At 37.8% G+C, this 26,557-nt stretch overlaps 1 protein-coding gene across 1 annotated transcript in view; it reads right to left on the bottom strand.

Moving 5' to 3' along the window:
• Positions 1-1,915: 1,915 nt before the first annotated feature.
• The window catches only part of LOC139752097 (WD repeat-containing protein 3), a 50,947-nt gene continuing 26,305 nt past the window's right edge, over positions 1,916-26,557 (bottom strand). Inside the window, exons 10-19 of the mRNA XM_071667973.1 lie at positions 23,940-24,052; positions 17,532-17,748; positions 16,126-16,248; positions 13,913-14,017; positions 12,951-13,084; positions 10,309-10,467; positions 9,418-9,646; positions 6,968-7,116; positions 4,113-4,335; positions 1,916-2,155 (exon numbers count right to left, since the gene is read on the bottom strand). Coding sequence (XP_071524074.1) covers positions 1,991-2,155; positions 4,113-4,335; positions 6,968-7,116; positions 9,418-9,646; positions 10,309-10,467; positions 12,951-13,084; positions 13,913-14,017; positions 16,126-16,248; positions 17,532-17,748; positions 23,940-24,052 — 1,617 coding nt within the window. The 3' untranslated portion in view covers positions 1,916-1,990. The remainder of the gene's footprint in view (positions 2,156-4,112; positions 4,336-6,967; positions 7,117-9,417; positions 9,647-10,308; positions 10,468-12,950; positions 13,085-13,912; positions 14,018-16,125; positions 16,249-17,531; positions 17,749-23,939; positions 24,053-26,557) is intronic.

The following is a 26,557-nucleotide window of genomic DNA, read 5'->3' as shown; positions in this document are numbered from 1 at the left end:
CTTTCTCCCCTATCCCTGGGGATAGGGGAGAAAGATATATCAATATCATTGTGGATAATAATTGGGTAGGTGATGTTTTTCAGGATTGTTTTCTAGGTTGAGAGGGAGATGCAGGGGTGACTTTAGTATCAGCAAGGCACAAGACACCATCAGTAGTTCTGACGTATGTAACACTTTCATGTTAAACTTTAGATATTTATGTGTTATATACAGTGTAATGGATTTTACTCCTTTATATTTTGTATACAGTTTGTGTTTATTCTATTTATCAGTATTTGGTACACTGCAAAATATGGAACAAGTAGAGATTAGATGTACACCCTTTTTCAATCTAGAATAATAATTTGTCAACCTATTTTGGCAAGGTGATGGGCTTTCTGATTTTTTGCATGTGATGTAAACATTACCCATCTGAACATGAGTTGCCCCCAAAAATGACAACAATATGAAAAATGAGCAATATTTTGTTTTTCTTGCATGAGAAGTGGCAGTTCCCAAAAATTCAAAAGATTGCATAGTCAAAATATAATACTTATCACTTCAAAAACTAGATTTTCATTATGTTTAATGTCCAATACAAATGAGAAAAGTAAAAAAGGCCGATAACTTGTCAAAATAGGGAGAGAAAATGTCACTTTTGACTGAAAAAACGTCAAAATAGGTAGAGAAAATGTCACTTTTGACTGAAAAAACGTGAGTATCGGTTTGCGGCAGGGATGTGTTGTCCCCCCATGGTTGTTTTATTTATGGATTGGGTTCTTAGGGAGGTAAGTGCAAGAGTTTTCGAGAGAGGGGCAGGTATACAGTCTGATGTGGATGAGAGGGCCGGGGAATCGAGTCAGTTGTTCTCTGATGATAGTTCTAGTGGCTAATTTGGGCGAGAAACTGCAGAACCTTCAAACCCCTCCCCCACCCTATGACTCACTTCCATGGTTCCACTCTGCAAAGTCCACTCCCAGATATCTAAAACACTTCACTTCCTCCAATTTTTCTCCATTCAAACTTACATCCCAATTAACTTGTCCCTCAACCCTACTGAACCTAATAACCATGCTCATATTCACAATTGCTCTCAACTTTCTCCTTGCACACTCTTTTCCAGACTCAAGTCACCAACTTTTGCAGTTTCTCACTCGAATCAACCACTAGAGCTGTATCATCGGCAAACAACAACTGACTCGCTTCCCAGGCCCTCTCATTATGTGTTAATTGATAGGCATGTAAAAGAGAGACTTTTGGATGTTAATGTGCTGAGAGGGGTGGATGCATTGGAAATGAATTGTTTCAGTACAATATGTGGTGTGAGTTGGTTTGATCAAGTAAGTAGTGAAAGGGTAAGAGAGATGTGTGGAAATGAAAAGAGTGGTTGAGAGAGCAGAAGAGGGTGTGTTGAAATGGTTTGGACATATGGAGAGAATGAGAGGAAAGTTTGACTAAGAGGATGTATATTGATTGAGGCCTGAACATACAAGAGGGTGAGAGGCCTGCAAAAAATAGAGTGAATAGGAACGATGTGATTATACTGGGGTGGACATGCTATGAATGGACTGAATCAGAGCATGTCTGGGGTAAACTGTGGAAAGGTCGGGGGGGGGGGTGTCTGAATGTGGATAGGGAGCTGTGGTTTTGGTACATTACACTTGAGACACAGTTTAGAGAAATGCAATGGAAATATTGTTTATGATCATGAATGGGAATGTATATGAGTGATTTCATGGTGTTATGTGAACCTGATTAAACCAGTAGTACTAGGAATGGAGAAATAAGGTTAAGTACTGAAACATTCATATCATTTACAGTAAAAGAAAATAAATTTCTTTAATCATTGGTTATCAACTTAATAATTGTGCATCTTGTCTACATCTTAGGCAGAAAGCAATCTTCAACATTTATATAGGATAGCAACATTCATTCCTGTAATTCATAATTTATTATCCTGGTTTACATTTTTTTCTTTTTCATCTATAAATACCAACATACTCATTTTTTACTATATAGTCAACAACACCCTCTTAATAGCTTTGTCCTTTCTCTTCCTCTTCTGACGAGAATCTTTAACTCTTTTGGAGACTTCAGCAAACAACTGTGTATCAGTTCGCTGCTCTACTCTATCCTTCATATGATGTAAACCAGCAAGATTAAATCCAACCATATCCTGCATAAAAATTTGATTGTTATTTCTCTAATAATGTGGAGTGCTATGCCCAACATATGAGACATTGTAATATGAATATATGAGGCAATATAAATAAAAATAAGCTACAATTTTGTGGACAATGTTTCAAGTTATCGAAATCTTATGTTTTGGATTCACTTTATTGGACATGCCCTTTTGTACTTTCATCTCTTTCATGAAGATCTAAACTACTTGAGACAGCAAGTATCAAGGCTGCCATAACTTACAAAGCCATAAACTTGTGTTATCAATAAAATTTTGTCCAAAAGTGATTCTGGTCTATAACTTGAAACACAGCTATCAATGAAATGTCTTAATATTAAAAAAAAGTTTGAACTGATGAAGTAAAAAAAAATCAATAATTAAGACGCCCCTCTTGCTTTCCCAAGGATATGTATGAAGACATGGGAATAAAACCTTGAATGATATACCACATTTAGCTAATGAGGAGGTGAAAAGGCTGCCCCTTTTTAATGGGGCAGATTATGAGAGAAAGAGAAGGAGAAGATATCAAACTTTAGATTCCAAGACCTGCTAAGTTATCAACTCAAACAATAGCTTGAGTATAATGTGGTTTTGCTAATGGTGGAGACAAACAAGCAACCAGCTCTTGGGAACTATAAAAAAAAAAAAAAAGAAAACCACTGCAATATAGGGAAAGTTCAGATTAACAGAGTTAATAATAAGTTGGATTGTGCTACTTTGAAGTTTGTATGAACTAAAACCATCCCAGATATGTGCAATGTACTCTATATGAAAGCAAATCAATCCTTTGTATAATCAGAGCAACAGCTCAAAAGAAAAGAATCTGCAACTAAACATCTGTCTACCTATCTATCCATATCTCTGATGCCTGTTCCCCTTGGGAACTTCCTCAAAGAGCTGGCCACAGCAACAGTCTCTACATAACTACTGAACTCCAGTGCTACTAAGCATCTGAACAAGACTCCCTTTTTTCTATGCAGTCTCGACTACTAACTAAGTATGATAGTTTCAAAGGTATATGTTTGGTGTCATCAAGTATTGGCACTGTTAGCTAGTGGAACTGCAGAGCCTTAAATTGGAGATAGGGAAGTTGCAAGGAAATTCAGAAAGAGAAATGTATAGAAATTAACTACATTGGCTACTCTGGGAAATCCTTTCCCAATCTCAGTTTAAAGAGGTAATTGTTTTAAGGCAAAACATTAAGTGAGCAAGAGATAATGAAGCAGACTAGAAAAGTTAATTTTACAATGTTGTCAGTGACTGAGAGAGTTGGATACTCCTAAAGTTGTAGGGACACCATAGTTGAAAGGAAAGGTTAATGCTGATAATTATGGAAATGGTCAGACCAGAGAAGCTACTCACACGGTAAAAATGAAATATCCTTTACTCTTAACCCATCTCAGAATACCTCAACAGTCCATAACCTAGATGTTTTACTTCTACACATTACTTTTTTTTACAATCTTCAGGTTTCAACTGTCAACTCCATCTGCTCACATGTACAATAATGATAAATTGCTTCTCGTACAATATTTACATTAATTGCAGCTATACCAAGGCGGGGGAGTGGTGGCCGTAAGCTTAAGGATTACATACAAAGTAGTCTAAAAAAGTGGAAAGAATGAACAAAGGATGTATTAGATGAACAAATGATGTATTATGCATTAATTGAAAATTCACATATTCTTACTGCTTATGGCAAGCAAATGGTAACTGATTCACTTAACATGATAGAGTAAAGAAGCCAAAGTACATTATTCCCCCAAAATAGTTTTGAACACTACTGGTTGTACTCGAGGGATAGTCAACAAAGAAAAACATTTTAGGACATTCATCATGCCATCCCAGGTCTTGTTGAGCAGGATCTTAACATGGATTAAATTAGTAAAGGTGCTTTACATCCTTCCCTTATCTATTGTACTTATGACATTCAAGATAAGTTTCTACCAACCTGTATCTGAAGAGTTTTCTGAGGCAAAAGATGTGCCAAAGAATGTATAATGGGAGCAGCTTTAACGGATGCTAACAGTTGTGGAAGGTTAATCCTTACTGCCAGTACCAAGATTCTGCTTGCCAGTTCCACATCCCATCCTTGCTCTAACAGGCCTTTGATTACCACCATTAATTCCATTATACGGTCCAGAGGTAGGACAATTATTGCTTCTTCAAGTTCACTGCAAGACATGAATAGACAGGTTAATATTTAATAGTGCTTAGCACTAACTATCATATACATAAAGAAAAAATTTCTTACATCCAGGATATAGCTGTGCACTCCATGGTAGCTAGAGGATGACAGTAAATTCGGCAAGAAGGGAGCAGGTGGTCAGACCTCACGTGTCAACTAGTTGCCACCCTACCTAAGGTCATCTTTGGTAGTTGGAGAGGCCAAATAATCTTAGCTTACAACATGACCTTCTTATATGAAAGCTGCTCCTCTTACTTATAATTTGTTGTGACTGTTGCAACATTAAAGGATCTTTGTATTCTCCACCAACTGTTGTCCTATGGGTGATGTACCATGATCCCTCTTCATATGATGCTTTGGGTACACCATCCTGCTGGTATATTGTAAATCTTCGACTGAAAGTGGTAGTGGTCATCCCAATATAGCTATTTGGAGAAAGTTAGCCTTCATGAGAACAGTCAAATTTATGTTATATTGGTGGTCTTCAGAGGGTTTTTGTCGTCGGTCAAATTATATTTCATTACCAGGATATACAGTTACTATCTTTAGGGCTTATGTATTAGATAACAATAATAAGTTATCATCTGGGTTGCTGCAGTTTACAGTATGCTTCATGTTTTGAATTACACACTTACCTACCATATATGCTTGTGACTTTTGTTTTTGGTAAAATACTTTTTGTTTGAATGGGCCTTTGGTTGAGGCATGTGGAGACATTAAAAATTTATGAAGTTCATGGTCAAAATCTTCGTCTAAGTATCCATTATTAATCAGTAATTGTTTACATATTTTGATACTTAAAAGCTGAAAAGTGTCCATAGTAAGCTATTCTTGTATTTATGGAATATGACTTAATTACAACGATGACATTCACTAACATCATCCATGCACTTCCCCAAGTCTGTTTTTTTTGTAAACACTGGTGGTGTACTGGCCATTTTCTGACAACTAATACACAAGAATGGAAATTTTACCATTCACATTGAGTTCAGACATATAGTTCAACACTAAACCTTTTTCCACAGCTTGCTGTAAACTTTGAAAACATTCTTCATTACACAACAGCATAAATGTCATCAACATATCCACAATCTGTGGGAGGGCATAAATCTTCATTCAAGAGGATGGTATTATCTAGTTTGCACATGTTATACTTGGCAGTGAAACTTACCATCTGGGTTTCTAACAAATGCTTTAGTAGTAAATGCCCTGAGAAGTTTATCTAAAATGAAAGGAGGGAATTTTAGGGGCTTGTATCACTGGTTTACAAAATAAATACCATAAAATTATATAAACAGCTTCAATGACAGCAACATTAGTGAAGGGGCTTTACACATCTAGAGAAGCTACAAGCCCTTCAGGCTGAGTAGTATGATTTATTTCTATCATTAGTGATGACTAGATTTAATGAATATTTGATTACTTATTTTTTTTTCCTCCCATACCTGATTGCCATTTCCCATGTTTGTGAGGCAGCACAAGGAAAAGAGAAAGGTCACATCCACTCATCCCCATTCTGTAGCTGTCAAGTATAATGCACCGAAACCACAGTTCCCTATCCACAACTAAGCCCCACAGACCTTTCCATGGTTTACAATGGACACATCCTGAAAGCATGTCGACTCAAGTAAACCACATCCTTCCATTTCGCTTTATCCTGTGCACACCTTTAACCCTCCAGCATGTTCAAGCCCCAATCTTTCAAAATCGTCTTCACACCCACCCACCATCTCCATTCTCATTGTTCCCTTCATTTCTGACACATATATCCACTTTGTCAACTCATTCCCTCACTCACTTCCTCCTTGTGTCCAAGCCATTTCAGCACACCCTCTTCAGCTCTCTCAACCACACTCTTTATTACCACACCTCTCTCTTATTCATGCATTACTTAATCAAACCAATTCACACCATGTACTGTCCTTAAAACATTCAATTTCCAACATATCCACCCTCCTGTGCACAGCCTTATCTATAGCCCATGCCTCGCATCCATATAATACACTTAAAAACACACATTTTACCCTTTCAGAAAATGTTCTTTTCACATATTCTTCAGCATTCCCAGAACTTTAGAATAATTGATGAATTAAAATGATTTCTGTGCATTATTGCATTTTATCTGACAAGTTGTAGATATAAGAATGAAGGACTGCACATCACTGAGGAATTCAAATAATAAGCATTATAAAATGTTCTTTTAATTTCAATAATGTATTTTTCATGTATATTCCTTTTAATTACTTTATATTTTAGTTAACAGCTCTTCTCATCTTTCTACAAAGAAGGATGATATTTTCTATGGAAGAATTAATTCATAAATGGCTATTATGAGACAGAGATTTGCTCCACATACCAAAGTGACCATTACCTAGTACTAACCTTGTCTGCCCCAAAACAAAAGTGCCTTTATGCTTGTAAAAGAACACCATTACCTTTGTACTATAAGGTTTCACAAAACCCGTATAAAGGATTCATGTGGGAGGTAAGGAGAAAAGATGCAAACCATGAATATCCATATACCTGGCTGCAACTTTCAGTTAACAAATGTATTTATACCAACCTATTGTCCTCAAGTGTATCCAATTTTTCTCTGACTGATCTGTAACATTTTTTACCTTGATTTCACCTTCCTCAGCACCTCCAGAACAAACTTGAGTGGATCTGAGGTGTTGTACACATGTGTCATCAAATTGTGGGGAACAGCAGATGATCCTGCTTCTATTTGTTCACGGTAGATAACCAGAGCCTCTAAGATCATGTCAATCTTTAGCATGAAAAAGAAAATAATCTATTTACATATATCTATATGCAGTATTATGCCAATAAATACCTTCCCTTTAAGTTATACACTACACAGTTAAAAAAAGTATCCCTACACTTTTTGTGAGAAACAATATGAAATCATGGATGAAGAATTTTGAGAAATGCCCATTGGCCTGGCCTCATAATGGTAGCCCAGCTTTCAAGATATTGTAATATATCAATTTCTAGAGACATATCATGTTATTTGCCACAATAAGTTAATTTCATATCTTGTTGGAAGTAACAAGTGCAGTTATCAAAAGGCTTAAAAATATCTCATTCACATTTACAAACCCTAACAAGACAAATAAGCTGATGATTTTGAAATTCACTGGACCCATTCAAAAAGAAATTTTTTTTTACCATGTGTACACCTTCCTCTTTTGCATACACTCAAAACATAGATCACCACACCTTCACATGAACATAAAAATATATCTTGCTGGATAAAACATTCACATTCAACCCTTACATCAAACCAACACTTACATCTAACCATCATCCTGTTGCTCTGACATCTACCATTTCCAAAGTCTTTGAATCCCTCCTCAACTCCCATATCCTCAGATAACGTGAGTCTCACAGTCTTGTCTCTGATCATCAGTTTGGATGGCTTCCATAAAACGAGATCCACTGGTGATGTTCTTCCCTATCTTACTAATGTCTGAAAAATTCAGGGGATCATCATCCCTAAAAAATCAGGGGAAATCTTATACAGCTGCCCTCGATACATCCAAAGCTTTTGACAGGGTGTGGCATCAGGGTCCCTTCTCCAAGCTCCACTCCCTCGTATAACTTCCTCTCAGTCTGCTCTATCTTCATGATTGATGACTAATCAGTCTTTCTCTCTCTCCATTAACAAAGGTGTCCCTCAAGGTTGCATCCTGTCTCCTACATCTTTTCTTCTTTTCATCAATGATTTCCTTTCTACCACAAATAACCAAATGTACTAAAGCATTGATGACACAGCACTGCATTCCTCCACATCCTTCTTCTCTCACTCAATCTGCATCTCGTCTTGACACAACTTCCTCAATAAACTCAGACTTGGTTGGATGGTATCTCAGTGGGGCAAGCGTAATTGGGTTAAGTTTAATACCTCCAAGACCCAATTTCTGCCTGTCTATCTATGTATCTATCTATTTGTATCTCTGACACTTGTTCCAATTGGAACTCCCTCAAAGGGAAGGCTGTGGCAACAGTTTCCATGATTAAAGAACTCCAATGCGGCTTCTTAGCGTTTAGTGCCTTACCCTTAACAGGCCACTGGCAGAGGGTAAGTCTAGCACAGTGTTTGCAGAGGATCCTATTTAATATTCCTAATAACTACTAGTATCTAATGCTCCTACCTAATGTTTTACCTAATAATCCTGCTACTTCTATCTACTGCTCCTACCATTTTGCCAAAAGGCAAGTGCTAGTGCATAGTGCTTACAGCAGGAAAATTTAGAGTAATGAAGAATGAGCTGCATAAGTGTAATCAAGTGTTATATATGACAAGGAGAGATTGTATGTTTGTGGACAGAATGCCAGTGGTCCACATGTTAGTGAGGCAGAAAGAAAAGGCAGCTAATTGGGCCAGAGGAGTGCGACTAGACAACCACTAAAGTGCTGGCTCACTAAGCAGATGTCACTTACCCTCCTGATTGGGTACCCAGGCAGGTAGTACTGGTAATACATCTCCCTGGTTGTTGGTTGCCAACCAACGATTACCTACTTATCAAAAGGTCTTTACAAAACTTCCATGGTGTAGCAGTTAGTGTTCCCAACAGTGATGCCTGGGCTGCCCAGGGTCAAACACATAGGTTCGAATCTTGGTTACAGCAGTTGGTCCACAGTCAACCCAGCTGTCCATCCACCCCCAGAGGTTGGTTGATAAAATGGGTACCTGGCTCAGATTATCCCTATCATGATCAAGGCCCCACAGACCTTTCCATGGTTTACCCCAGATGCTTCACATGCCCTAGTTCAGTCCAATGACAGCACATCAACCCCAGTATACCACATCGTTCCAATTCACTCTATTCCTTGCATGCCTCTCACCCTCCTGTATGTTCATGCCCCGATCGCTCAAAATCTTTTTCACACCATCCTTCCACCTCCAATTTGGTCGCCTGCTTCTCCTTGCTCCCTCCACCTCTGACACATATACCCTCTTTGTCAATCTTTCCTCACTCATTCTTTCCATATGTCCAAACCATTTCAACACACCCTCTTTTGCTCTGCATGAGTTAGGTTGTAAAATATCCTAGGAGCAACTTACAGCCTTTTCTGTGTGATGACTGGTCACATATGGTCTGACAGCCTGAGCTCCTTCTTCTCCTGGCACTACAGGCCTCTGAACAACAGTGGCTACTTCCTCTTTTCTTCTGCGTTCCTCCTCACGTTCCTCTTCCAGTATCAGGGGCTCTTGCGTTCGTTCCCAAAGGCGTAGTGAATGGTCCTGTCCACCACTTGCTACCCAAGCACCTTTAGGACAAACTGCTAGACACCTGAAATAAAGTAAAACATAAATGGAGTTTTCCTTGTATACAAACAACAGATGATTTTATGAAAAATCCAAGAAGTTCAAGAATTATCAGATAACAGTTGCTCGTACTGAAAGGATTAATAAACCACATTATAAAATTAAAGGATAAAATAAAGATGTAAGCCATGTACCACAATAGTTCCTAACAAATGTAATAAACAACTTCCTGAGTAGGTGATGGTGCTCACTTCATATGTTAAAAGAAATGCATATATGGGCACAGCAAAATGGGTAATGCTCCAAATACTGAGAAGAATGATACTGCTGTTGCACAAAGGGATGTTCAAGCATTACCATATAAAATTTCATAAAACCATATACTTAAGGTAATATACTTAAGTAAGACTTATTTTACTCTAAGAAATAAGCCATCTGGTGTAGAGAGTTTATGTGATGAAAATGGTGTACAAAAAACTCTATCCAAATTCTTTTTATATTTGTACAGCTCAAAAAATGGAGTCTTGTGCATTATAACTTATTTGTTAAAGGCAGTAAAGGCCCACTAAAACAATAAATCAAATCACCTAACACAGTGTTCACATACATTTCAATTCTTGTCCATTTTACAGCACTGGCAATTCCATACCATTCTTTTAAACTATGGAAGCTAGTTAAGCAACTAACCGGACAATTCCAGTGTGTCCGTCAAGAGTGATTATCCTTTGGAAGTTATCAGCATCCCATTGTTTCACAGTGCCATCCTGGCCACATGAAAAGAACATATGGGTTTTAGAGATGAACCGTAAATCTGTCACCCCTCCTTGGTGAGCATTCTTCAATAATCTGAAAACAAATAAAGTATTCAATTTCAAATACATCTGTACATTATCTTTAAAGTTTAAAAAAATATGCAAAAAACTGTCTAGTTTGTAATCTCTTGCATCTATCATCCACAGTTCTTCTTTTTTTTTTTTTTTATACCTCGTCGCTGTCTCCCGCGGTTGCGAGGTAGCGCAAGGAAACAGACGAAAGAAATGGCCCAACCCCCCCCCATACACATGTACATACACACGTCCACACACGCAAATATACATACCTACACAGCTTTCCATGGTTTACCCCGGACGCTTCACATGCCTTGATTCAATCCACTGACAGCACGTCAACCCCTGTATACCACATCGCTCCAATTCACTCTATTCCTTGCCCTCCTTTCACCCTCCTGCATGTTCAGGCCCCGATCACACAAAATCCTTTTCACTCCATCTTTCCACCTCCAATTTGGTCTCCCTCTTCTCCTCGTTCCCTCCACCTCCGACACATATATCCTCTTGGTCAATCTTTCCTCACTCATTCTCTCCATGTGCCCAAACCATTTCAAAACACCCTCTTCTGCTCTCTCAACCACGCTCTTTTTATTTCCACACATCTCTCTTACCCTTACGTTACTTACTCGATCAAACCACCTCACACCACACATTGTCCTCAAACATCTCATTTCCAGCACATCCATCCTCCTGCGCACAACTCTATCCATAGCCCACGCCTCGCAACCATACAACATTGTTGGAACCACTATTCCTTCAAACATACCCATTTTTGCTTTCCGAGATAATGTTCTCGACTTCCACACATTTTTCAAGGCTCCCAAAATTTTCGCCCCCTCCCCCACCCTATGATCCACTTCCGCTTCCATGGTTCCATCCGCTGACAGATCCACTCCCAGATATCTAAAACACTTCACTTCCTCCAGTTTTTCTCCATTCAAACTCACCTCCCAATTGACTTGACCCTCAACCCTACTGTACCTAATAACCTTGCTCTTATTCACATTTACTCTTAACTTTCTTCTTCCACACACTTTACCAAACTCCGTCACCAGCTTCTGCAGTTTCTCACATGAATCAGCCACCAGCGCTGTATCATCAGCGAACAACAACTGACTCACTTCCCAAGCTCTCTCATCCCCAACAGACTTCATACTTGCCCCTCTTTCCAAGACTCTTGCATTTACCTCCCTAACAACCCCATCCATAAACAAATTAAACAACCATGGAGACATCACACACCCCTGCCGCAAACCTACATTCACTGAGAACCAATCACTTTCCTCTCTTCCTACACGTACACATGCCTTACATCCTCGATAAAAACTTTTCACTGCTTCTAACAACTTGCCTCCCACACCATATATTCTTAATACCTTCCACAGAGCATCTCTATCAACTCTATCATATGCCTTCTCCAGATCCATAAATGCTACATACAAATCCATTTGCTTTTCTAAGTATTTCTCACATACATTCTTCAAAGCAAACACCTGATCCACACATCCTCTACCACTTCTGAAACCACACTGCTCTTCCCCAATCTGATGCTCTGTACATGCCTTCACCCTCTCAATCAATACTTTCTATTCCTCGCGTGTCGTAGAAAGCGACTAGAGGGGACGGGAGCGGGGGGCCGGAAATCCTCCCCTCCTTGTATTAACTTTCTAAAATGGGAAACAGATCCACAGTTCTATTCCATGGACAAAGTACATAAAGCTTTAAAAATCATTCATGCATACAGTCAATGTAAGTAGTGTCATTACATACACAAATTTTCATAGGAACTCACAGGCTTGAAAACAATTTACTTTCCACATGTCATAAAGTGAAACTTCCAACCAGGCAAGTACAATGCGTCCACTACTATTTCTCAGGCAGTATCACTTAAAATACATATACATATATTATTTATCTCTAACATGGTCTGCTTCAACCTTAAACTGTTAACATAAGGGTCTGTTTCAACCTTAAATTTGTTACATAATGGTCTGCTTCAACCTTAGACTATGTTAACAGAAATCTTGCAATTATCTCTCATATTCCACACATTTCAGACAGCCATACCAGTTAAACAAGCTTTCATCTTTATGTCATTCAAATGACATTCACCCCTTACAACTGTCATTACAACAGTACCATAACTGACATCAATCAAAACGAACGTTTTTCTCAACTATAAATTATATCCACTTATTGATTCTATTATCTATCTACATTTTAAATGGATTTTCCCAAATTGTGAGTAAAGTATCTCACAATATCTTTCAAATACATTACTCAGAATAGGAATTTTACAATAAAATGGTGACACATTTATGCTGAATACCCATAAGCAAAGTCTGAAATATCTGCCAAAGAATAACTTCCAAACTTAAGAAGCAAAAGCCCTCTATTTGCAATTTAAAGAAGGAAAATTGTATGATAAAAGGAAAAATTAAGGGTTCTTTACCAGTGAAAAAAGAAAAAACAGCAATAAATGGATAAAACACAATTTACCTCCTTTGGTCCCCAAAATCTGTACCATAAATGCGAAGGCATGTGTCCTTACTGCCTGTTACTATTATGGTTCCATCCGTTGAGAAGTCCATACATGTGGCAGGCAAAGACTTCCCATACAGTTCATGACAGAGCTGGTCAAATAAACATTTAAAATAAAATCAGATTAGAAATTTTAAGATTCTTTTCTCTGAATGAGACAAAACTTACTTCTAAAGTCACCAGTAATTGAAAGCAGTAGCTTCCCAAGCAATATACCTCACCAATTTTACAAGAACATGGCTAAATGTAGCTTATATATATATATCACCAGAAAAGCATGCTGAGCATTTCCTCTTTGCTAACCTACCACATCATTAAAAACCAGATAACAAGCAAATATATAAGTAGACAGACAGATGGAGAGATATGGAGATCATCCTAAGTTTTATTATGTATCATTACTAGGACATAAGCTACAAGAAAAATCAATCATGGAGAGAGAAATTGGACTCTTGACCAAAAAGAACAATTTAAGAGGATCCATTAATATCAAACGTAACAAATCGACAAGACTTCTGTATGAAGGTAGGCAGCATTCTGGGAGAGGTAAGCAGATTTTTAGTCTTTAACTGCCATAAGGTATTCCATGCTGTACCCAACAACAGGTTTTAGAGGAATAAAAAATTTCAGATGTGCTGTATCAGGGGATGGGTTCCTGAATGGACCATGAACATCATAGGGAGAGCAAATGAAACATGGGCTACAATAACAAACATTAAGGTTCACTGTCATATTTTTTAATCTATACATACGAATAGCCAGGAAAGCTTAAATCGTATGTCAGTACAAATGCAGATGATGAAAATCTCATGAGAAGGACTAGTAGTAGCCAAGAATGTGATATCTTACACCAAGACTTTAAAGATTACAGCAGTGGTCAAATAGGTGGCTACAGAAATTGAGAGAAAAAATAAACTAACCTTTAAAGTGTCTGAGAAGTAAAGTGTCTCCTTCATATCCAGTGTTGCCACAGCAACAAACTTTCCATTACTAGAACATCGTACACAGGTGACTTGGTCAGCAACCTGAGAAATGCAGAAAAATTAGGCAAAAGGCAATACATATTTGATAAGTATCAAATGAGCACCTATTTGCTATCGATTATGTAATTCATTTTTTATTGAAGAAACTTATGTGACAATAGGTTAACATCCCTAAAAATGTAGGTTTTCCCTAATGGGAAGTCCTGCAAGCATGAGACATTCCCTACGACACTTGAGGGTAGGACATTTTCACCTACCAAGTCAAACTGGTAGGGTAGTGCTAGTTTTCTCCTAATCATTACTCAATACCCACCTGTGGTAGCAGTGGTTTACTCATCTCTGGCCTGCCTTTGATCATCCAGAGACTGTCATAGTGATGACATCACCAACCCACTTGCTCCCAAGAACTAACTTATTTAGCACCTCAGAATTCATATAGTGTGGTGTAAATCTGACATTAGTCACTGTTAGTAAAGAGAAAGGTTTTTGAAAAGACTGATGACAAGGAAGGGTAAGAAACTTGAAGAGGTTTTTCACTCTTCAAACCTACATTTCTCATTTCTGACAATTTGTCATATAAGCATGATATCATTCCCATATGAAGAAGGACTCGGAGAAAAAACTTGAAAATAACAGGACTTAATAAAAAAAGGGAAACAAAAACTTTCTTTAGGTGATCTGGAGGCACAACAGAATTTGTCTCTCATGAAGGAAGAATCCTAGAGTCAAGCAGGTAGTTCCACAACTTCTAAAGTTCCATGGAGAAAAAATGTTGCGTGAATGCTAAAGACCTCCTCTTCTGGTTTCTTCCAACAGAATGATACTAAAGAATGCTGAGTTGGAGGTTACCTCCTTCACATCATGGGCTTTAGAGTAAAGAGCAGGTTGAGCCAGTAAGATGAGTTCCTTAATCTAAAGTCCAATGGGTTGAACAAGACCAAATGAAGTAATCAGGGAAAACAGGAAAGTCTGTGAGGCTTAGCTGTGGATGGGAGGATTGGTAGATGCAGTCTGATGCTGACAGCCAAAATGACCTCACTAGTTAATAGCAAAGATAACTAACAATAAAGTTGATAGCTTATACTTAAATTCATGTCATGAAATGCAAATGTAATATAAAGTGAAAAAGATGCATGAAAATAAATAAAATTAGACGACTTTTTGCTTCAGTTATATAAAAGGGTGCACAGTTCAAAACACTTGCTCATAGGGTACAAAAATATTTAGCAATGCCACCACTTAGGAGCACATAAGAATCAGAGAGACCCATGTGTCATGCATCGTACAAGCAACATTAACAAACAGCACACACTACTATCCAGATTTTATATGTACTTTTTATAAGAAAAAGTAACACCACAGGGTCATACCAGGTGGTTTTTTGGGCAAGACAGATATGCATGTGGTGGCCTCTTGTCTTAACCTGAACGATAACAACACTCAGAATCCCCAATGTAAACAGAAAGTAAATCAACAACAAAAATGCAAAGAATATGAGAATAATTGACATGGAACTTCACTGTATTATTCACTGAATCTTCTCATTTCTCATGCAGTTTTTTTTACTAAGCTTTCAATAAGGGAGTTCAGTTTCGGTTTTCATGATTCTATTTTTCAAAGTACAGAAATGAGGGAGTTTGGCTTGATATAGTGGATGAGATGCCCATCGCTTTTCACCCCTGTGTCTTTCTAAGGCTATGTACAAACATTTGTTCCACTTGTCTTATACTCATGCTATGAAGTACTGTACATCAAACTATATGGCCATATTTGGAATGCTACAATCATCATTTTGGAAGGAAAGACAAGAAGTGGGTAAATGAAAACAATTGTGATACAACACTTTGGCTAAATTATTTCATCACTAAAAACAGTGACACAATGAATCAAGAAACTTTATAAATCTAGTGTACAATTCTACCAAGTACAGTACAGAAATCCATTGAAAAAACTCAACAATATTTTTCATAAAGAATATTATCACTAAGCAAAACAGTGCAAAAATTTTAACTTTAAATATCCTGAAATGAAGATGATTGAGCATGTGCTGATAGAAAGCAGGAAAGAACGACAGTAACATTAGGACTACAATACTTAAGTCAAATAGATAACATACTTCACCAGAAAAAAATCAGCAAGTTATGACTTACCTTAAGGGCCCTGCCATCCTGTACAAAGCTCAACCTTTTCCCTCGACCTTGAACCTCATCCCGAACTAATTCAAATTTCCAAAATTTTACCATCTTGTCACTACCACCAGACACAAAGCCACGCTGAAAGAAACATTATTCATTTGTAATCATAATAATATAGAATACAAAATGAGGAGAAAAGCAAAGAGTAAAAAGCACGTTAGGAATGAGCAATCACAAATCTTATGCAATTCTGGTTTCTCATTTATAATGAATTCACAAATGTTGAATTTGCACATACATGACTAAAGTTTTCCTACCTAAAATTCAGTTTTACCAACCTAGGATTTACACTTACGGAGCTAGAACTTAATCATCAAGTATTTATCATTATCATTATACAACCCCAAGGACACCTTCCCTTGGATTACCATCATTAACAGGGTAAGGACAGCCTGTTGAATTACTTTACCTTTCAGATAATAACATTTAAACCAAACCTCAGTACACCACTTAAGTGCACAAACATGACACATGAAAAGAACTGACCAAATTCTTAAAAAGCCCAAACAAAAACTAAGTGTAACATATTTCAAGAGGATTTCATTGTTATCCCAACTGTTTAACCTTTTTATCAATCATTTTGGTAACAAACTGCTTATTACCCTAAGAATGTGAATCATGCATCAACCAATTTTAGTTTCAAGGTCAATCAAGGCAAAAATGAATTTTTGGATACCCAAAATGCCTTTCCCACCATAGCAGGTAATATCAGGAAAACACAAACAACAGCTTTATCAGTATTTGCTCACATCTAATTTCCAGTTGCTGTATATAATATAACAAAAGGAGAGCATTCCATCCACATACAAGTGTGTTTAGGCTCCAATACCCTCAAAGCCTCCCTCATTCCATCCTCCCACCTTCTCAGTCTCCCTGTAAGCCATCAACTTCCAACACACAGATTCTCATAGTAATTCTTCCTTTACTCATTCCTTATTCATTTACTCATTTCTGTATGTCTGAACCATTTCAGCACATCTTGGTTGATCCTCTCAATCAAAGTACACATATTACCACACCTCTCTCTCAAACTTTCATCCTCACATGATCAACCTGCCTCACATAATATATCATCTTCAAGTATTTCATTTCCAAAATGTACATTCTCTTCCTTTCTTATGGGTTCAAGGACCTGGACTTAAGACCATACAACACTGTCAGAACTACTATACCTTCAGACTCTTAAGACCATACAACACTGTCAGAACTACTAAACCTTCAGACTAACTTATTTTTGCCATAACTCTTCTTACATGTGCTCCTTAATGTATTAACCCTCTCCTTTAACCTGTTACTTGCTTTAGCCCCCATGGTTGGATCTATCTTCTGTATTAATTGAACTAAATGCACATAACACTTACCCCATCATAAGTGAGTGTGACTGACCACACACCTGTGTCTTCAGCTTTATCATCAGGTTCATGTGCTATTATGTCCTCTAGCAATGTAGCTGATCCGAGGTCAAACAACTGAAGCCGGCCAAATTTTGTGCCAATCAAAGCATGACGATCACCAGGGACAACAATGAGAGAAACTGCATAATCACAGGGAACTGTTGTTATAGCTTGTGTGTTGCTTCTGTAAGACAGAGACCAAACCACATATTACAAAAATGGAGAGAAAAGTATTCCATGTCTTGGGAAAAGATGAGTTAGTGTGTCCTGATTAAAGAATGTTACAGTACATTTACTCTAATTGTAAAAATCTCAATCTACATTCATTATTAAATCAAACTTCATTCCTATTTACAAAGGACTGACCAGTGCTCACATTCTCTCACCTTACAATTGTATATCCAATGGGCTAAGGTAAAATAAAATCATCTTTACAAGTTGTACCTCTGTAATTCAGCAACCTTGGGATCTGACCATTTCCAGACCACAGAAAATGCTGGAAAACAGGAATTGACCCCCTAAGGGAACCCCATATGTAAACATATGCTGACCCCTAGTCTTGCCAGCTCATTCCACATACATATTGCTGTGTTATCATAGGTAGAGCAAAGCTTAAAACATGAAATAATACTACCATTAATGCTTCCAAACAAGGTATTCATTGTTACATCAATGTGCATCAGAAGTATATCAGAGTCAGGAGGGTCTTCATAGTCAGCAGATACTTGCACATCAGGGCAGAGGAAATGAAGGGAAATGGATTTCCTAAGCTGGAATGAGCCTTGGCAATGTTATAAATAACCTTCTTTAACCACTGTTGGTACTTTGGCTTTTCCTTAATCAATTATCTTTGAATCAAATAAATGATATAATTTCTTGTTATAAAGTTCCTTTGCTCCAGTCCTGTAATTAAATCTGTCATCATCTGGATACATTTATCCATAGAAATTCATCCACTTCCTCATTTTACTCTACACTTTCTTCATGATGATCTTGTTTCTTCTCACCTTGCTGAATAACCTCCACAGTTTCTTGATCAATTGGTTGATAAACAACAGGATCATCATTATCAATGTTCATCCATTCCTCAAGGTTTTCCTCTATAATCTCTTTGGTTATTGCAAGACACTTTGGGTCTGTCATACTCCTAGCATACTCAGCCAATTTTTGGATAAAAATCTTTTCACTAGGAACCCTAAATCCAGAGAAGTCAGGTTCATTCCTTTCTTTGTCCTCAAACATTAAGCTTGGCCATAGTTTGTGCCAGCCACCTTGCAGTGTACTTTTCTTGACTTTATTCCAGGCAGAAGCTAGTAACCATAACATATCCTTTCTTGGTTAAATTCCTTCATGAAATCTGCAGTAAGCTTCCCATTATTCAGTGCGACAAGGAAACGGTACATGAACTGCGATCTGTACATAAATTTCAATGAACATAATATGCCCTGGTCACAAGGCTGAATCAGAGAGGTGCAGTTAAGAGGGAGGTAGCTATCTATATCTCTGATGCCTGTTTCAATTGGAACTCCCTCAAAGGGGTGGCCACGGCAGCGGTCTCCATAACTAAAGAACTCCAATGCCGCTTCTTAGCATTTAGTGCCTCACTCTTAACAGGCCACTGGTAGAGGGCAAGTGTAGCACAGTGTAATATTCCTACCAAATAATCCTGCCTAAATGTGCCTACCTTCTATTTCTATCTACTGCTCTTATCATTTTGCCAAAAGGCAGTGCTAGCACACAGTGCTCACTGCAGGAAAAACTAGAGTGAGGAAGAATGAGCAGGCAGGTAGTACTGGTAATATACCTCCCTGGTCAGTGGCTGCCTACCATCATCTACTACTTACTAGGAGGGAGGTATAGACCAAAAACATTGTAATTTATCAAAAGTTAAGCAATGTCAAGTGTTACATATGACAAGGAGAGACTGTATGTTTGTGGACAGAATGCAAATAGTCCACATGTTACTGAAGCAGAGAGAAAAGTCAGCTACCTGGATCAGAGGAGTGCAACTTGACAACCACTAAAGTGCTGGCTCACTAAGCCAATGTCACTAACTCTTCTGATACCCAGGCAGGTAGTACTGGTAAAATACCTCCCTGGTCATTGGCTGCCTACCATCTACTACTTACTAGGAGGGAGGTATAGACCAAAAACATTGTAATTTATTAAAAGTTCTGCTTTGGGGTATGCCAAACAATTACCTGAAATCAAAAATATCTTACACTTTGGATAGAGGCCAACAGAGTTACACATGCTTTAGTGTCACACACAAAGTAATTTTAAAACCATTCAAGAAAAAGTTGTTATTATCCACTCTTCTTTAGTACCATGGTAAATAATAAGTGGAAGAATTTTCACCCCTTCAAAGGCTCTCAGGTGAACACTTGCCAATTACCATCAGCTTGGTTTTATGTGTTCCTGCAGTATTGCTGCAGCCAAGAATTGTTATCTTATCTTTGGATTCTTTACCCCAGATTAAGACCCCTCAATATCATGGGCAAGGGTTTTTCCTGGCATATGATGCCAATACAGGGCAGATGTGTTAGCATCATACACTTGTTCTGGGGCTAAGTTTTCCGCAGCCACTAACTGTGCAAATTCAACTACAAACTTTGTCGCTGCTTCTGTGTCAGTACTACACTTTTCACAACACACATTAGGTATTAAAATTTCATGTCTCCCCTTAAACTTGTGTAACCATCCTTACAGATGTTTACAGTCACAGTCTAGCTTTAGTTCTCTATGAAAATCTTTGGCCTGCTCACTAAGCATCACCCCAGAAATGCTTACACCTTTATTATATCAGCTTAAACCATTTTATAAGTGCACTCCCTAATTCTGTACTCATGGCACCTTTCTAAGTTTTCTGAAACTTTAAACTTTTCTGGCTTTCATTTTCAGCAAAAAAATTAAAAATCTGCTCCTTTTGTTTTTTAAATATACACAGTTAATGATTCAATTTCATAGTACTCACACAAAGTCTTTACAGAAGTTCCTTTATCTAATTCTTACAGTAACTCCACCTTTTCAAGCATTGAGAATAATTCTTTTTTATGCTTACACTTATCAGCACTTGCACCATCTGCACCTCTTGGTCTCTTGGATGACATCCTGAAGGGCTAAAATACAGCTGAATATAAGAAATTAACAGGACAATTAATATAGCTAGGCTGCAGTGTAAACAGATTCTGGCGCTTTAGCACTGCTAACTTGCTAACAGCACCAACCTGGAGGCAGATCCACAAAGTAATGGAGGTAGATTCAAAATGTGCCAGACCATGGGAGTTGCCTGACCAAAGAGCATCAGATTAGCCATGTACAACCCATATAACTGATGCTCTACTTTATATTTCACCCTGTACTCTAAGCTGATTCAACCAGTGAGACTAATGTCTGTGACTTCTGTTATTGAGTTCCAGGATGCAAGCTGTGGAGATGAGTTATCTGAGAAGAGCACATGGCATGACAATGGAACGAAAAAAGTAATGAGGGGGTGTATGAAAGATTTGGTATTGCAGGGAATGCAAAGGGAATGAATTGTGGAGTGGTAGAGTGGGTGAAATGCAGTACCTTGATGTGGTTTGGGTATGTGAAAAGAAAGCGAGTACAATTAAAGCGGATGGTGCAAGAGGAAGACCACCTTTAACATGGAGAAATAAAGTGGAAGAGCAGTGGAAGGAGAGAAATGTGGGAATAATGTGTGGAATGGTTTATGTGAGGGAGGCATGTAAGGACAGGGATATATGGAAACTATTTTGCCATAGCCAGCCCCCTGATGAGAGTTCCCAGAGGGAATGGGCATCAGATATGTTGATAGATAGATTAGAGAGACTAAAGTCACTATTTACTATTCTCATCATCAAAAATATCATCTACTGCAAAGGGAATGAATTGTGGAGTGGTAGAGTGGGTGAAATGCAGTACCTTGATGTGGTTTGGGTATGTGCTGTCCAGCTTTCAATAATTCACTTACATTTTTGTCTGTATTTTTCAATGACTATACAAAACAATACAGTACAAAGAAAAGCAAACAGTAACAGATCAGAACATCTTTTTAGGCTGCTCATGACAATAAAGATCAGAAATACTGACCTCACCATAGAGGGAGAAGATTTGCAAGATGACTAATAGGAAAATGTATGGAAACTATATACTGAAACTAAAAAGATGCAAATAATGCCAGTCATGGACTTAAATAATTAGTAAACTTTAAAACTATAGGAATATAAATAATGCAAGATGGACTTGAAACACAGTATTTTCCAGACCTATTTCTAAACATTTCCATACACCATAGCACTGCTCTGGAGTACTCATAGTGGCAAGTAATTCCTTATGTTAACCATTTAAGTGATCTGTAAGCAGCAAGTATGAATATGTACATGTGTATATATTGGAAAGGATCACAATTTTGCATGTTATCAAGATATTCCTATGAGTCCAAGGGAAAATGAAACACAGTAAGTTCCCAAGTGCACTTTCGTGTAATAATCACATCATCAGGGGAGACACAAGAGAGAAGTATAACAATCAGTTGATATACATCGAAGAGACGAAGCTAGGACGCCATTACAATCGCATGTTTACCAAATGGCATCCTAGCTTCGTCTCTTCGATGTATATCAAGTGATTGTTATATTTCTCTCTCTTGTCTCCCCTGATGATGTGATTATTACACAAAAGTGCGCTTTGGAACTTATCGTGTTTCATTTTCTCCTTGGACTCATAGGAATGTGTATATATGTTTATGTCTGTGTATGTATATGTATGTATACATTGAAATGTATAGGTATGTATATGTGTGTATGTACATACATGTGTATGTGGGTGGGTTGAGTTATTCTTTTGTCTGTTTCCTTGTCCTACCTTGCTAACGCGGGAGACAGTGACTAGGTATAATAACAAGTAGATATAAGAACAAGTAGTGGTGATGTGAGGAGATGGAGTGAGTATTTTGAAGGTTTGTTGAATGTGTTAGATGATAGAGTGGCAGATATAGGGTGTTTTGGTCAATCTTTCCTCACTCACTCTCTCACTGTGACCAAACCATTTCAAAACATCCTCTTCTGCTCTCTCAACCACACTCTTTTTATTACCACATATCTCTCTTACCCTATTATTACTTACTCGATCAAACCACCTCACACCACATATTGTCCTCAAACATCTCATTTTCAGTACATCCACCCTCCTCCGCACAACTCTATCTATAGCCCACGCCTCGCCACCATATAACATTGTTGGAACCACTATTCCTTCAAACATACATATTTTTGCTTTCCAAGATAATGTTCTCGACTTCCACACATTCTTCAACACTCCCAGAACTTTTACCCCCTCCCCCACCCTATGATTCACTTCTGTATCCATGGTTCCATCCGCTGCCAAATCCACTCCCAGATATCTAAAACACTTTACTTCCTCCAGTTTTTCTCCATTCAAACGTACCTCCCAGTTGACTTGTCCCTCACCCCTACTGTACCTAATAACCTTGCTCTTTTTCACATTTACTCTCAGCTTTCTTCTTTCACACACTTTACCAAACTAAGTCACCAGCTTCTGCAGTTTCTCACATGAATCAGCCACCAGCGCTGTATCGTCAGCGAACAACAACTGACTCACTTCCCAAGCTCTTTCATCCACAACAGACTGCATACTTGCCCCTCTTTCCAAAACTCTTCCATTCACCTTCCTAACAACCCCATCCATAAACAAATTAAACAACCATAGAGACATCACACACCCCTGCCGCAAACCTACATTCACTGAGAACCAATCACTTTCCTCTCTTCCTGCACGTACACATGCCTTACATCCTTGATAAAAACTTTTCACTGCTTCCAACAACTTGCCTCCCATACCATATATTCTTAATACATTCCACAGAGCATCTCTATCAACTTTACCATATGCCTTCTCCAGAGCCATAAATGTTACATACAAATCCATTTGCTTTTCTAAGTATTTCTCACATACATCCTTCAAAGCAAACACCTGATCCACATATCCTCTAACACTTCTGAAACCACACTGCTCTTCCCCAATCTGATGCTCTGTACATGCTTTCACCCTCTCAATCAATACCCTCCCATATAATTTCCCAGGAATACTCAACAAACGTATACCTCTGTATCAACTCTTTTACTTTTTCATTTATACCTTTATATTCTTCATTCTTTGCACTGTCTTGTCAGTAGTTTATGGATAGGTCATCTAATTAAAAACTCTTTTTCTGATCAATCACTTGCTTGACAATAACTTTGTTAGCCATGAACTGCACAAACTACAATAAATGGATGAAACAAACTGAAAACTCTTACATTCCTTCTTTTTTCACAAGTGCAAGGGGATTACAAAATAAGAACACTGCCTTACCTATGCCAGACTTTAACAGAATCAGCACTAGCAGAGATGACCTGGTCACTCTGAGAAGTGAATGCTATGGCCCTCACTTCTGTCCTGTGACCCGGGCGATCTAATGTGCATACCTGTTCATAAAGAATGATTTAAAAAGAAAATTATTTTAACACAAGATACACTCTGCTCTGATGGATTTGTGCTATGTGACCTTACTCTTGCCTCATACTTTCTACTGAAAATATTCTACATCTCAAAATGAAGGTATAGCTGTTATCTCCCATAATTTTCCACCGCAATAAAGAAAAATTTCTTCTTTAACGATAGCAGGATTTCTGTAAAGGGTGCATGGACTGAAAAGACATGCCTAATCCTACTGGTGCTGTGAAAGAAAGGGAACTAAACTCCTCAGACATCTTTCCTCTTAATAGACTGTCCATTATGAAATACGATCTGGTAATGAGGAACTCTTCTTATCATTATGACCATTACTTTCCTAGTGGGAGTCAATTACTAAAAAAAAATTTACTAAATTCAGTCATATACAAGCAGTGAAAAGAAGACCCCAAAACCATCACATACTATTCTTCACACTAGAAAAGTAACAATAAACAGAGAAAAATAATCTCAAGACATTTGGAGGTCTTACAAATACTTGATAACATTATTTGACAAGTAATAAAAATATAAGATGTTTGAAACTTGTAAAAACCTATACAAAGGGGAACAGAAGATGTTTCAACCTAAAAAGAAAAAAAAAGTACCATAGATCTTTCATTGATAAATCCCTTAAGTTAACAGAGAAATCATTTTATAGAGTTGAACCCAAACCTCCCATCAACACCAAGAATCTTTTAGTTCTCCCTTTTAATAATAGCTTTACTTTACTTCCCATGTTGCTTAAATCCTTTAATGTAAATGTTGCCTTCAGCAACAGTAGTACTATAAAGAATATCTTAATCAGGAACTCACTAGAAAATTATCCTGGATGAATCTATAAAGTGCCATGTAGAAACTGTGATAAGTTTTATGTTGGGCAGATGAGTAAGGATCTTTCTGTTAGACTTAAGCAACATAAATATAGTATAAAAACAGGACAAGAATCAAATGCCTTGTTTAATCACGTTAAAAACTATAATCATTGTACTGACTGGAGTAATGCCATCTCATTTATTAACTCTAACTCCAGTACCAAGAGAAATATCATTGAATCTTCTACTATGAAATATACAAAGAATCATAAACCTTAATATCAGTGAAGGTCTATACAAATTGGATAGCTTTATTGTTGATAAAATTTGTAAACAGTTCCCCTTCTTGTCCACATAATAAGTTTATGATACGCTCGTTGTCTGTCGTGGACAGTCACTTGTTTACCAAATGGCGTCCAAGGTATGTCTCTTCGTTGTATATCAACTTATATTTCTTTCTTGTATCTCCCCTAATGATGTGATTATTACATGAAAGTGCACTTGGGAACTGATCATGTTTCATTTCCCCATGGACTCACAGGAGTATACTTGTGTATATCTCTCTCTTTAAACCAGGTATTCCCAATTACCAGTCTTTTTTCAGCACACAAGTCCACAGACTCTTCATTATTTCCATTCATAACAATGAATACCCTATGCACACCAGTTATACCCTTAACTGGCACATTACTTATCTTCATATGTAAATAAACCATCACTAATACCTCGTCTTGTGCCCCAAAACTAACCCTCACTCACTCCTTCCTTAATTGTTGTCCTCTCACCAACCCCTGACTACTCCCAAGACATTTCCAAACCTTTCTCATCCTATGCCCTTGAGCTTCATTTCACTCAGAGCCAGAACATCTAGGTCTCTTTCCTCAAACAGCAATGCTGTTCTCCTGTGGGGTGGGGTGGCGACAGGAATGGATAAAGGCAACCAAGTATGAATATGTACATCTGTATGTATGTAATGTCTGCATATGTGTATGCATATGTATGAGTGAGTTGATATGTATATGTATGTATATGTGTTTATATGGGCGTTTATGTATATATATGTGAGTGGAGAGGCCATTCTTTGTCTGTTTCCCAGTGCTACCTTGCTGATGCAGGAAACAGTGATTATGTATAATAAATAAATAAATACATTACAGAGGCATAAGTTTGTTTAGTATTCCTGGGAAATCATATGGGAGGGTATTGACTGAGAGGGTAAAGGCATGTACAGAGCATGAGACTGAGGAAGAGCAGTGTGGTTTCAGAAGGGGTATAGGATGTGTGGATCAGGCATTTGCTTTGAAGAATGTATGTGAGAAATACTTGGAAAAACAGATGGATTTGTATGTAGCATATATGGATATGGAGAAGGCATATGATAGGGGTGATAGAGATGCTTTGTGGAAGGTTTTAAGAGCATATGGTGTGGGAGGCAAGTTGCTAGAAGCAGTGAAAACTTTTTAGTACGGATGTAAGGCATGTGTACGAGTAGGAAGAGAGGAAAGTGATTGGTTCCCAGTAAATGTCGGTTTGCAGTAGGGTTGCATGATGTCTCCATGGCTGTTTAATTTGTTTATGGATGGGGTAGTTAGGGAGGTGAATGCAAGAGTTTTGGAGGGGTGAGCATGCAGTCTCGGGAAGTGAGTCAGTTGTTGTTTGCTAATG

The sequence above is a fragment of the Panulirus ornatus genome, chromosome 12, assembly GCF_036320965.1.
Source record: "Panulirus ornatus isolate Po-2019 chromosome 12, ASM3632096v1, whole genome shotgun sequence".
Taxonomy (NCBI): domain Eukaryota; kingdom Metazoa; phylum Arthropoda; class Malacostraca; order Decapoda; family Palinuridae; genus Panulirus; species Panulirus ornatus.
The sequence above is the reverse complement of the archived record's forward strand: the minus strand, read 5'-3'. Positions and strand labels throughout refer to the sequence as shown.